The sequence below is a fragment of the Engraulis encrasicolus genome, unplaced genomic scaffold (assembly GCF_034702125.1).
Source record: "Engraulis encrasicolus isolate BLACKSEA-1 unplaced genomic scaffold, IST_EnEncr_1.0 scaffold_43_np1212, whole genome shotgun sequence".
Lineage (NCBI taxonomy): Eukaryota > Metazoa > Chordata > Actinopteri > Clupeiformes > Engraulidae > Engraulis > Engraulis encrasicolus.
Window position 1 is genome coordinate 91,659 of NW_026945742.1, and position 14,053 is coordinate 105,711.

At 41.8% G+C, this 14,053-nt stretch overlaps 1 protein-coding gene across 1 annotated transcript; it reads right to left on the bottom strand.

Annotated features, from left to right (window-relative positions):
* Positions 1-10,653: 10,653 nt before the first annotated feature.
* LOC134444050 (uncharacterized) lies at positions 10,654-13,370 on the bottom strand. Its single transcript, XM_063193523.1, has 5 exons — positions 13,200-13,370; positions 12,032-12,064; positions 11,248-11,619; positions 11,025-11,123; positions 10,654-10,741 (listed from the first exon to the last, which is right to left on the bottom strand). The coding sequence occupies exons 1-5, from the start codon at positions 13,363-13,365 to the stop codon at positions 10,713-10,715; spliced, it is 699 nt and encodes a 232-aa protein (XP_063049593.1). The 5' UTR covers positions 13,366-13,370; the 3' UTR covers positions 10,654-10,712.
* Between the last annotated feature and the right edge of the window lie 683 nt (positions 13,371-14,053).

Here is a 14,053-nt window from a genome sequence, read left to right on the forward strand (position 1 = left end):
TCCTTTTTCAGGTCTTATTTGTAATGTGTTTCACTTCGTCTTGCTATTGGAGGTTGTGTGAAGGCAGTTATGCACATGCCAGATGTTTTAACATTGCATTTGTTTTAATAGCTGCAATTTACATACTGTATTGAGATACAGAGGTTGGATGGCAATTGATTCAGAGCTTCTGAGCATCAATGTCTCACCGGTGATAGCCCACTGCCTCACATCTGCCACCCACTGGTCCAGCTGTTGTGGTGTGCATTGCAGGTCTGCCACAATTGCTTGGAGTTTTCTCTCCTCGCTCTGGTGTTTCTGTGCCACCTACAAAGGGGAAAACCATTTACGAAAAAGAAAAATGACTGAAAACAGGAAGATCCTGCCATACATCAATAAATAAAAACAGTAGAGCATATGCTGTCTTTTTTGGTAGAGTTTTGGGTATACCTTGAGGTATCTTCTACAGAGAGTGACATGCAATGTCTCCACTTTACGTTGGTTCCACTCCAGGGCATGAATAGTAATTATATCCCGCCGTGCTATAAGTCAATGGAAATACATACTTAAACAATTGATATTATCAAAATAAAAGATCCATTGAGTAAACATTAAAAGAGTTTAAAGGCCTGTCGCTTCATTGACAAGGCAACATAATGTGATTATAACTGTGATAATGACGAAAACAGATACGGCTGTGTCGGCTGAACTTTTCTGCCATGGATACTTAGGTTGGTCAGTAGGACAGGTTACTCACTGGATTTTGTCATGTACTTCGTTGTCAATGCCACCCTGGAGAGGAAACTGTTGACTTGCTCCACCTTTTTAAATTGAAAGAGCCCCGTGTTATGTAGTTATTAAAACATGCTTGTGATAATTTCTCCATAATTTCTTCAACCTGAAGCCATTCAGATCATGTCTATAGTTAGAAATCACCGTAAATGAGTGGAAATCAATTTTACGCATTTGTAATACTTTTAGTTGGCTACAGGAGCATGGTGCACATGACAAAAGATGCTCACATCACCCTATCTCCCCTCCCATAATATACCATAATTGTGCTCAGCATTTAAAAAAGACTGCCATACCTCCTCTCCAAGGGTGTTACCTGCTCCAGTCTGATATTTTCCACTCCAAGTGACCTGCAGCATGTTATGTTACATTAAATCTTACATGTAAAGTTGTGTTCAACATAATAGACGTGTCTTTAAAAGAAGTAAGTGAGTAAATGTTCTAAACGCTTCAAGTTGATTGTACTGTCATGAGCAAAAATGCATTGAGGAAACTGAACCAACCATAGTGCAAAAACTTCTCCATCACGATACTTGCACCACCATTAAACAAGATTAGGTAAGATTGTTCTTTCTGGGTCACAGTCACTTAGTTGGACGACATGCAAACAAAGAATTCAAGCCATAGTACACAGTGAAGATGGTTAGGCATGATAGTGCAAGCATCATGATATGGGGCTGTTTTCGCACTATGGTGTTGGTCCGATTTACCACATGCCAGGAAAAGGCACTGCTCTTACTCTGAGCACAACTGGCACATGTACATGTCTAAGGTAATGTGTATATGGAATACTGCACGTAAGGGTCACTTACCTCACACTTTGGTTTGTGGGCTTTGGCATGGAGCACTGAGAGCAATGGCTTCATGCTGAGGAGTGCATCGAATTCACCAAAGTGAAGAGCTGCCTTTCTCATATATGGCCAGTAGTGGCACATCTGGTCTGTGCAAAAAAACTGCACATTGAAACGGACTGCCAGGTCCTGCTGCAGAAACATGGGGTAGGCAAAAACCTCGCCCCGGTACATATTTAAAGCTCTAAAAAAAAAAACCATGCCGACAAACTGCTATTTCCATGCCCTCCTCATCAAGGCAGCCACTGGCCTTCTTGGAGACCTCCTTCGCTGCCACCCATGTACTACTGCCACATGTACCTCTTCCAAGTCTCTAAAACAACAAGTTTAGACAAAAATAATGAAATGGACATCCCCCTCACATTTATGTGGTAATAATACAGTTCAAAATAGAGAAGTCATGTGTGAAGGACATCAGGGAATCTCTTCCTGAAAAAAAGAAGTGAATAGGCCCACTTCAGACAAAGTTCTGGAATCAGGAGAGTTGAGTGAAGCTTCAAGTTTCATTTACCCTTACCCCTTTCAGGCCTGTCTGAAGTTTTTCCACAAAAGAGGCCACATCCTCATCAGGAGCGAAGAACAGGTCTTTAAATAAAGACTTGTCAGCACATCTGAAATACAAAAACAATTGTAGAATACACACAGTAGTGGGTAGATACATAGGATATCAAGTGGATGTGTGTGTGTGTGTGTGTGTGTGTGTGTGTGTGTGTGTGTGTGTGTGTGTGTGTGTGTGTGTGTGTGTGTGTGTGTGTGGGGGGGGGGGGGGTTAGGGTTAGGCTGAGATCTACAAACCCCTTGGATTTCTTGAAGCGATAAGCTTTTCTGTTGCCATCGGCGGAAACAGCCATCATTTTGGGACAGCATGCTGGGCACTGCATGACATCTTATTGAAATGCATGTCTGTTGACCTCAGACATGGCGAATTTGTACTGGCGATAGCTATGCAGATATGCATCTCGCCCAATTTTGCCAGACTGTGAGGAAATCAGGGATGAAATGTAACTTCACATATATATGGTGCAAGTTTCTGTAAATGAATAATCACTATAAACAGGAAAATCTACATGTATGCAAGAATTCACACCCTGTATTATAACACTTAGTAACTACATTTGATGCCCTCCACAGGTGTTCGGGTGTGTGGCATACTTTTTTTCAATGTTGCACTGAAGAGAAATAAGAACTATTGTTGAGAATTGATCATTTGTGCATTTTCTCAGGGCTCTCAAAAAAGCAATTGGCCATTTGCCCCTGTTCTGCCATGCAAAAGTTACCATTGCATTTACTACGGTATATGGCTGCAACTAAACAACGATGAAACAATGAACTGGTGTGCCAATAATGAGTTGTTTGTAATACATGTAGCCTAATGTTTGTCCATTACCCTTCCATGACGAATGGAGTTGGTTTCCAACATCTTCACGAATGCGAAGCATGAGAAACTTGGTGCATCCAACTTCAGCTGGTCATAAATATTGAATATTTTGGTGTCAAACACTGTATGGTAGTGCTGAGGCGATGCTGGCCACATGCCACTCCTGACCAGATCCACCATGTCAGGAGCTGCCACCGTCTCGCAGGTCTGACAATAGGCCTCAGGGACCATCAGATCAAAACGTCCTATTGTAGAATGGGTAAAGCAGAATGAAATATCTACATCAGTGTTTCTCAACAGGGGCGGTGCCGCCCCCCAGGGGGTGTTGGGGAGTTGTAGGGGGGTGTTGAGAAGGATACAGCTGAGAGGGGGTGGTGCTTAGTTTCCATTGGGGGACATTAGTGCATTTCATTTTTTAATACTAAGGTCTTATGTATGGGTTATGATGAGGTCAAGGGGGTGTTGGGAAGCTTGTGATGAAGCCAAGGGGGCTTTTGTTCAAAAACGGTTAAGATCTAGCTGATAGTAGATCACTGATCTAGTATGGAGGCCATCATCTGTAGGACAGTAGGGCTATACACAGACACAATAATGTATCATGGTGCAAGAAGGCAACATTGTGACACACTCTTTCTAAGACAAAAACAGAACATGTTCAGTTTAAGGTATAAGGTTGTAAAAAGTGTTTCTTCATTTCATAACTATTTAAGTCTAATAAAGAAAGAATTTTACAGTTGTACTATTTTAAAGTCAAAGGTTTACATACACCTCATTAGAATTAGGTGTAAATGTGTTCACGTCTGTCTATATACACCACCTGCTGTCTACGGAGAGATAAGAGAGGATGCATAACATCCTGCGTAACTGCCATCATACTGCCCGTAACTTGTTCTAACTGGACATAGAAAGTAAGGCCTATGTAGAATTTTGGATGAATTATGGATTTGTACAAGAAGGTGTTACATCCTGCTGGGCATTGCTGCCTGTCGCACCTCCTCCGGTGCCCATGGGTCAGCTGCAGGGTCATCAGTCGGGAACCACGTGTCATCAACGGTGCCTGTAGAAGACCGTGGGCTACTTACAGAGAGTCTCTGAGACAACAGAAGCCATCCGTATGCTTTAATATCTAGGCCTATAGCATACGTGTCAGAACACTCAATTTCAGTATACGTGTGAACTTGTACTATACGTGTCTGATTTAGAAGTGGACTATATAAACTTGTTCCACCATTTTGAGAACCTTACTTTGACACAAGATTTTGTCATTTTCTTTTTACACTCTATTTTCCTATTTTTCTTTATTTCCTTACTTTTTCTTAACTTTTTGTAATCTCACTTTTCGACAATAAATTGTATCCTGATTTGACCCTTTTAATTACGAAGACGTCAAGACTTATCTTATTTTTGTGAGTGAGTTAGTCAAACACAACGCAGAGTATTCAGCCTTCAATTTTTGTTGGAGAAGAGAATTTTGGAACACCTCCAAAATCTAACACCTACAGGTCCCAACACACACAAACTAAAAGACTGCCTATACCACCTGGCTATAAGACTTTTGAATTCAGAGGGCTGTTGAGATATACTACAGTATCACTACTGCCCATACCATTTACATTGGGTTATTTATTGGGGAAAAAAAACAAAAAATCTTTAATCCTGGACTGGGCATGACAACTCATGAGAATTAATGTAGGTAAACCTGTGACTTTGATGTAAATCCAAGAAATATTGGTAAACATTTCTCTCATTAATGTTTTAACTGGAAATAATGTTTATTGTTCAGTTCCTTTGAAAGTGTAGTCCTTGACCAGACAAACTAAGAATGACCAGACTGACAAACTCCCGTTCAGACTTTCTTCTTTATTGATCATGTCTGAATATGGTATACAACTACAATAAACAGAAAAAGGGGGGAAAAAACAAAAACAAATGAGCATCGATAGTAGTAGTAGTTAGGGAGCAAGAATGCTCTGGCATACTAACAGTGCAAAAACAACAATGAAGGCAACTGTTAACCGGCATAAGACAAAAGCACAGAACTTTCCTGATTACTCATTACAACTTGTTCTGTTAATTTTTAGCTTTTGCTTTCAGAGGGATTCACACGTAAACCGTGGAGGGTGATCGTCCAATTACCATCATCTACAGTAGATTACTGTCAATGAATAGGACTGCTTCCTGTAGTTGTGAAATAACTAGTAAATAAATTACATGGAGTAAAACCATTTGCATTGGAAATAACTTTTTTTTTTCGTCAATCAAATTTTAAAGTGATACTGTCCCATTTTTGGAAATAGGCTAATAATAATAAGCCCAAGGAGGGGCAAGGGGTAGTCCTATTCTTTTGAGGGACAATGTGGGTCAGACCCTGGCGCACTCATGCGTCACCATCACCATCAGGTCACATCTAATCAGTTGAAATTTGATACTTTCGACATAACATGGCAATGGAACTAGAATGAAAGTGGTGAGTTAACACCACGGCATGGAAATCTACGGGTTATATTGAAGAGTGATGTGTGGGTCACCAGATCAAACAACCAAAAACAGCTGACAGCAAAGCATCAAGGAAATCTGGGCTTCCATAACGCCCATGCAAAGCCTCTGTCATTAACTTCAATGACAAAGACAGTCCTAACCAAGTATTGAACCATTGACATGTTATGTAGAAAGTGACAAATTGCAACTGATTTGATGTGACCCGAATTTCTCTATTTTTCCCCGATGAAAACTGTAATTATTATTACAATATTCTAATGATGTGAATTCCTCGATTTATGTTTATTTTTTTTGGAGCTGGAGGGCCAAAATATGCAAACGGATATGTATAGATATACTGGTCCTTCTCAAATAATTAGCATATTGTGTTAAATTTCAATTTTTCCCCCACAATGTAATGATAAAAACTAAACTTCCATATGTTTTACATTCATTGCACAACAACTGAAATATTTCAGGTCTTGTATTGTTTTAATATTGATGATTGTGGCATACAGCTCATGAAAACCCCAAATTCCTATCTGATCTGAAAATTTGCATATCATGAAAAGGTCGTCTAAACAAGCTAGGAACCTAATCATCTGAATCAATGAATTAACTCTAAACACTGGTAAAAGCTTCCTGAGGTCCCAGCCTGGTTCATTACTCAAAACCGCAGTCATGGGTTAGACTGCTGACCTGACTGTGTTTAACATTGAAGTCAATGGCAGTGGCATTGCATGAGGGTTATGGAAGCCCAGATATCATTGATGCTTAGCTGTCAGCTGTTTTTTATTCTTTGATCTGGTGACCCACACTTCCCTTGTCATTATACCCCATAGATTTCTATACCACGCTTAGGTACTTTGGTGGTTACAGAGTTCTGACAGTCCCAGACTGTACTGCAGTAGTCGTGATTTTGGTTCAAATGTTCATTCAACGCATTTTCGCTTGGGGCCCCACCTGACCCTAGAATCGCTGGTAATGGATATTCTAAATCAGCCAGAACATTGCATTGATAGTCAATGGGGTTTCATTTCTGGCAAATTAGAATGTGCATAACACCAAAGCACCAAAACGTGGTATGGAAATCTATGGTGTAAAATCAAGAAGGCAGTGTGGGTCACCAGATCAACCAACAAAAACAGCTGACAGCAAAGCATCAAGGATATCTGGGCTTCCATAACTATCATGCAATGCCACTGTCATTGACTTCAATGTTAAACGTAGTCAGGTCGGCAGTGTAAGGCAGCTTTTGCCAGTATTTAGAGTTAATTCCTTGATTCAGATGATTAGGTTAATAGCTCGTCTAGAGAACCTTTTGATGATATGCACATTTTTTGAGATAGGAATTTTCATGAGCTGTATGCAAAAAAACATCAATATGAAAACAATACAAGACCTGAAATATATTGGTGTGCAATGAATCTAAAACATATGACAGTTTAGTTTTTATCATTACATTATGGGGAAAGCACAATATCCTAATTACCTGTATGTATGTGTGTGTGTGTGTGTGTGTGTGTGTGTGTGTGTGTGTGTGTGTGTGTGTGTGTGTGTGTGTGTGTGTGTGTGTGTGTGCTGTATATCCATTTACGTATTTTGGCCCTCCTGCTCCAAAAAAAACCACACACACACACAATCACTGGCCACTACATTAGGAACACTCGTAACAACTGCACATTGAGGCAAATTTTTGATCAGCCAATCACATGGTGGCAACTCAATGCATTTGTGCGCGTAGACATGGTCTGATGCAGTTCAAACCGAGCATCATAAAGGCAGGCAGTTCTGAAAGCAAAAGGGGGTCCAACCCAGCATTAGAGAGGTGTTCCTAATGATGTGGATATATATATATATATTAGTTTATCACTAAATCTTGGGCCTTATATGACACAGAGCATAACAGGTATGCCTATTAACATAAACATTGCTCAACCAATGTGTTTAATTTCCTTCTAAATAGGCCTACAGGAAATATAAAGTGGCCTAAAGATACAATGTTATCAGTGCTTAATCCACACATCCCGAATAAATATATCAATCAATCAATGAATAAATAAGCAACACTATTTAGACAATGTAGACATTGTCAGTATATCCATGTGAAAAACATAAGTGAACATAATTTCAGTCTCTTGAAAAGACCCATAGGCTACTTTATACGCCTTTGTTTACCTTTAAGGACTTGTATTATTTAAAATAATAATTTTAGCAAGCTACAACATCACAGCATTTGGGGTAAACGCTTGGATTTAGCTTTTCTTAGCTGACAATTCCTGCTCATATGTTTATTCTATTACAAATGCCAGTGAGGTTCGTAATGGGATGCAGGGTGGCACCATGTATTTCAGAGGTGGGGAACCTTTTTCATTCAAGGGGCCATTTCAAGTCATCCGGGGGCCGTACTATGAACACAAACCAGGAATTACTCCTGCACTTTAGTCCTACGTGTATATTGAAGGCAGCCAGCTTAACAGACCCCTTTTTCTCTTGATCCCCTGAATATAACTTAATTGTATTGCAAATGTATTTTCCAAGTTTCTTATATTATGTGAAGTTGCATAACATTAAAACTATATTGGGGGGCGGATAAGGCAGCCTCTAGGGCCGCAAACAGCCCTCGAAACATAGGGTCCCCACCCCTGGTGTAGTTGAAATATCTAGTCATCTACTGTGTCATCACATGTGCAAACAGCTTGCATTTAGCAATAAACCAACAGGTAACAGACTTCCTGCATCACTGACACATTCTGTTGCAAATGTGATGGACTAGTGTTTGTTTTCACATTCATCCAAGGTCGCACAGTGTTGTTGGATTGTCCTAACTGGACAAAAAGTCAGCCTACATTTCCCTCGCATCATGATGTGCGCTTGGCGTCTGTATCGAGAACTGCCATAGCGCGCATAACAAGGAATTTTAGTCGGTTTGCTGCTAGGGCAAGGTGTTAAAAGTTAGCATAGAATAAAGTCATATCCCACCTCTGACTTGCTGTGATGCAGGTGGGTCTTAGAACCCCTGTGTGACTGTCTACGTTTCAGGGATAGAGAGACTTTTTTTCTTCGAGCACACTTGATTATGCAGGACAAACTAAATCTGTGGGACGCATGATTTGGGCTTCAAACACGGCACACGCACGCGCTACGTGGGACAGGTGGTCAACCTACTTGGGCCACTCATTGCTCTGTGAGAGTCTTTCAAACCACCTGGAGGTCTCTGCTTTTTCTAGGTGGACCAATGTAGGAGGGGGCTCTGAATTGTGTGCTGCTGTGTGTGTGTGTGTGGTGTGTAGGCTCTTGGAATATACGTCTGTGGAGGAGACAGATGCAGTTGACAGCTGTGGAGGAGTGTGGAAGGTTAGCATGGAAGGTGCCGTTGTTGCGGATGCTGCCTCTGCAGCTGCTCTAGAAGAGACGGATGTTACTGCTGCTGCTGCTGTCGCTGGTTTTGCTGCTGCTGACGATGAAGCTGATGTTACTGCTGCTGCTGATGATGATGCTGATGTTGCTGCTGCTGCTGCTGATGATGATGCTGATGTTACTGCTGCTGCTGATGATGATGCTGATGTTGCTGCTGCTGCTGCTGACGGTGCTGCTGATGTTACTGCTGCTGCTGCTGACGGTGCTGCTGATGTTACTGCTGCTGCTGCTGACGGTGCTGCTGATGTTACTGCTGCTGCTGCTGACGGTGCTGCTGATGTTACTGCTACTGCTGCTGACGGTGCTGCTGATGTTACTGCTGCTGCTGCTGACGATGAAGCTGATGTTGCTGCTGCTGCTGCTGGAGATGGTGGAGATGGGGGGGGTTGAGGGGTTAGGGTTAAGTGACTGGAGAGAACACGTCTGTGCTCCCCGCTGTGACTTACCTGAAGTGTGTGCTGATGTGGATGTTCATGTGGTGCGGATGCTATTGGCATATACTTATGTGGAGGAGAGAGATACAGTCATACCTGTCAACTTTGAGCTACCAAAAAGAGAAAAAAATCAGGGAAAAATCACTGATTTATAGGTGCTCAATACTTCAGGACTCTAAAGATGCATATGGACTTTTATTTTTTATTTATTATACTGTTTATATATATTTTATTTTGTGGGCATCTGTGGGTTGATTCATATTTTGAAGGACCTGGAATTTTTGGTTGTATCTTCTGCCATAAAATCAACTGACAGGTTGCTTAATAAACAAGACCCTCTCTATTATTCACAGTAGAATGTGGTGTGGGTCGTCAGGCGAACTGATAATGGGAATAATTTGTGGACTGACTTTTTTTTTGATAATGTGAATAATATTTTGCGAGAAAATACCAAATTGGGATGACAGCGGGAAATAAGTCATACATAGGTTGTTTCCTGTGAAAATGGGGAGGGTTGACAGGTATGGATGCAGCTGACTGCTGTGGAGGAGTGTGTGTGTGTGTGTGCATGGGGGGATACTGCCTCTGCTCTTGGTGATGATGATGATGATGATGATGATGACGACGACGATGTCGGTGTGGAGGAGACACATGTTGTTGATCCTGTTGCTGGTTGTTTTGTCACTGTAGAGATAGATGATGTTGCTGCGGAGGAGGAGGAGATAGATGATGTTACTGTTACTGCTGCTGCTGCTTGTCCAATGCTTTTGTTGCTGTTGAGAATATAGATTACCTTGCTGCTGCTGCTGCTGCTGCTGCTGCTTGGTCTTTTGTTGCTGTGGAGAAGATAGATGTTGCTACTGCTGCTGCTGTGGAGGAGACGGATGATGTTGCTGCAACTGCTGTTACTGCTGCTGCTGGTGTTTGTTCTTTTGTCGTTGTGGAGCAGATAGATGATGTTGCTGCTGCTGGTTCTTTTGTCACAGTGGAGGAAATAGAAGATGTTGCTGCTGCTGCTGCTCCTTTCTCTGCTGTTGCTGTGGAGGAGACGGATGATGCGGTTGTTACTGCTGATGATGGTTCCTTTGTCACGGTGGAGGAGATAGATGTTGCAGCAGCTGCTGGTTCCGATGCTGCCACTGGAGATTGTGGACATGTCTTCATGAGGTATGGAGAAGGGCTGGAAAAACTCTGACCGGGCTAAGGAGCAATCACTCTGGTCATACAGAATGGCAGTCGTAAGGCCAGGTGGGAATGAGCACAGAACTTGTAACATCTGTGGTGTTCTTTAAGCTGTTTTTCTTTTCGGTCTGCGTGACATTCTTCTAAACCATCTGCATTTTTCTAGGGTGTGTGACGTGTTGTGAAGTGGACAGTAATTTAGCTGGATCGGAGTCGTTGTCTGCTCCCTAGGGTGAACAATTTGCATCGAAATCACATGAAATGGAATTATTTAAAATGTCTTAAATCAATCCAGTAAAAAAACTGGGACAGAATAGGCTGTACAGAAAAATAATCCTAAATCACCTTAAACTGGACAGGTTCTGATTTAAAACCAGGAAATGAGACAAAAATATGATACTGTGTCCTGATATACAGTATATAACATACAGTGTATGTACTGTATATATCCATATATTGTAAAGAAAGCAAGCTTTTCAAATCAAGGTCTCACCATTTGAAGACACATACCTTTCATGGTTACTAATGTGACGGATCGTCCTGGCCTGACCTCTACAGAGGCTCTGCAGGTGGAGCAGGCACCAGGGAAAGCTACTGGGAGCAGCCGGGCTGTAACCAATGGAGAAAGAAGAGCACATACAAATACAGTATGTGAGTAAAGGAAGATGGCTCAATACTTTTGGCAATATAGTGTATATTACATGATTATAGAATCAACACTTTATGCTCATACCCTCTGAGACGAGGGAGTATCCGTCGCTGGATTCCACGATGATGTCAGTGGGTGGGATGGGCTTAAAGAAGCCATTCAGCATGTGCTCCCGGTCATGCAAGACATGGTGGCGATGTTTGAGGTCACACCTGCTGCAAAAGAAATGCCTTGGGAGGCAATCAAGGCAGCGAACAACGGCATTTCTTCCACAATAGCTGCATGATGTGTCCCCCACTTCAGCTGCAGACAAAAGGGCATCCAGAAGACCTGGCCGTGCAGCTTCCCACCTCTCATGGACGACAGTCTGGCGGACAGACCACTGTCCCTTGGCTTCTGGAGGCTCTTCAAATTCTGGCAGCCCAGACAGCACCTCCTGCAATGCTGCCAGGCAGTCTAAATAGTAAACATGGTTACCAAATATTACAGTCAATTTACAGGCAGTTAAATAGGCATTCATCTGAAACTGCCTTACTGGCAGGGTCCTCCCACCCTGACTATGTACACTTTGGATAAAAGAGTCAACTTAATATAGTGAAATACTGAATATAGCACTTTTCATACATGAAAAGGGGGATCTTCTCCATGCTCAGAAATAGCCATTTTTAACTGCAAAAAAGACTGTACTTGGGCCATACTAGAGAATATTAGTTTATGACTTAGTAAACTTTCATGGAAATATCAAATTTGGCGATAGGCAACCCAGTTTCAATGAGGAGCATAGTTGTTGTACCTTTTTTGACCATTTCCTGCACAATGTACCTTTACTGTAAATATTGGATGGTGGAATAATAAAAAAGAATTTTACCTGCTACTTCATTTGATGACGCCGAAGTAACATCTGCAACACAGAAAAATACGGTATTGATGTGAGCATTACAAAAAAATCTGCAATCAGCAGGGCACTTCAGTCATGGATGGAGGAACATGCAACTCTGTGATCTTCAGTCCAACTCCCTAACCCTTACACCACAGCTGTGAACAAGTATTCATGTTTTTTGGGGGGTGACCATGAAACCCACAATTAACCATGTTTTTTTTCCAGTAATATTCAGTAATATATTCAGTAATATTTTTTTCCATGGTTAGTCAGGGACCACTGTTTTCATGGTTACCCAAAGAACATGGATAAGCCATAATACTACTGTATGACTGGTTCAGAGTACTTAGATAAACTATGGTTACTACAATAAAACCATGCTCACTACAGTAAAACCATGGTCGATTTTCGTAAGGGATAGAGTAGAGTAGATTACTTATATTCATTCTGATACACATTACTGCACATTGCACTAAACATATATAGTAAAATCTGAGTATACACATAAACAGACAGACAGACAGACAGACTCAAACACAAAATGACTTTTATTTGGACCCAAGAGACAGGCATTAAGGTACAAGATCCAAATATTTAGGATTAGCTAATGACAGCTATTGACAGGCCGACAAATTTAAAAGACTTTGACATGCCAGAATAGTTGTTGACAAAATTGAACCAGCATTCAAGGATAAATGAAACAGCTCCATCTCCATATTTGCATGCTACCTATTATAGCTGAAACAGAGCACATTTTTGCCAGTGTTTTTGCGGCCCCCTTTGCAGTCCTGCAATCTGCCACTTCATTAGGAACACCTCTCTAGTGCTGGGGTGGACTAGCCAGGCCGTGTCCTCCTAGTGACGCAACAGCTTCACCGTTGCTACCAGTCAGGCCACGAGCAATGTAAGTCCTTTCTGAGTTCCCGAAAATACGGGATCTCCTCCCACTTTGATGGGAAGCAAACAATCATTAGCAAACCAAGGGAGAAGGAGAACCATGGGGAAATGTTAATTGTTATGCTATTGGTCACAGGCTAGGGGTAGACCTTTATCCTTCACAACTGCCTGAACTGCCAGCAACAATACTTGGTTGTGGCATTCCAACAAAGTACCAATAAGTGCAGGAGCAAGTTCATATTAAATAAGAAAAAAAAACCTTCTTGAGACCCGTTGGCCTTTTCTTTGCGGGCACGCTTCGAAGGCCGCGGATTGGCAGGGGGCAGTAGAGAGATGGCAGCTGCAGAAGCTGCTGCATTTTCGAGAAAGACATCTCCCAAGATCAATGCAGCTTCCAGGCGCTCGTTATTGCAGTGGCCAGCCATTTAGACAGGCCGTGTCTGAGACAGAGTGAGAAGAGAGAGAGAGAGAGAGAGAGAGAGAGAGAGAGAGAGAGAGAGAAGAGAAATAGAGCAAAACAGAGCAAGAGAGAGACAGAGAGAGACAGAGTGTGTGTGTGTGTGTGTGTGTGTGTGTGTGTGTGTGTGTGTGTGTGTGTGTGAAGAGAAAAAGAGCAAAAGAGAGCAAGAGAGAGACAGGGAGAGACACAGAGACAGAGACAGAGAGACAGAGAGAGACACACAGAGAGAGAGACACACAGAGAGAGAGAGAGAGAGCGAGCGAGAGAGAGAGAGAGAGAGGGAGGGAGAGAGAGAGAGGGAGGGAGTGTGTGTGTGTGTTATTGAGAGTCAGTGTGAGAGAGGAAGTATTGTGTTTTTTTCTTTTCGTAAGTAGATGAGAACATCAGCACTATAGCAAGATATTTAGGGTGAGTAATAGAAGAGAGAAGAGTGTAAGAAAAACAGAGAGAGCCAGACAGGAGTGGAGAGAAGAGAAAACAAGATTATGAATACGTTGTGGGGAGCCTGTTAAATTTAACAATGGAGAAATGAAATGTAATTAAGATCATCACTGATAACCGTATGCATCCATAGAATAGGCCTACATAGATGGATAAGGTTTGGGACGTAGGCCTATTTGTTAGCAATAATAATAATAATAATAATAATAATA

What these genes read in the sequence shown, in the direction of transcription:
- LOC134444050 (XM_063193523.1), bottom strand. Translation starts at nt 13,365, where the DNA reads ATGGCTGGCCACTGCAATAACGAGCGCCTGGAAGCTGCATTGATCTTG. An exon ending in ATACTCCCTCGTCTCAGAGG is followed by an intron (nt 11,124 to 11,247) that starts GTATGAGCATAA and finishes CATTGGTTACAG; the next exon opens with CCCGGCTGCTCCCAGTAGCT. An exon ending in CACATTAGTAACCATGAAAG is followed by an intron (nt 10,742 to 11,024) that starts GTATGTGTCTTC and finishes TGTTCACCCTAG; the next exon opens with GGAGCAGACAACGACTCCGA.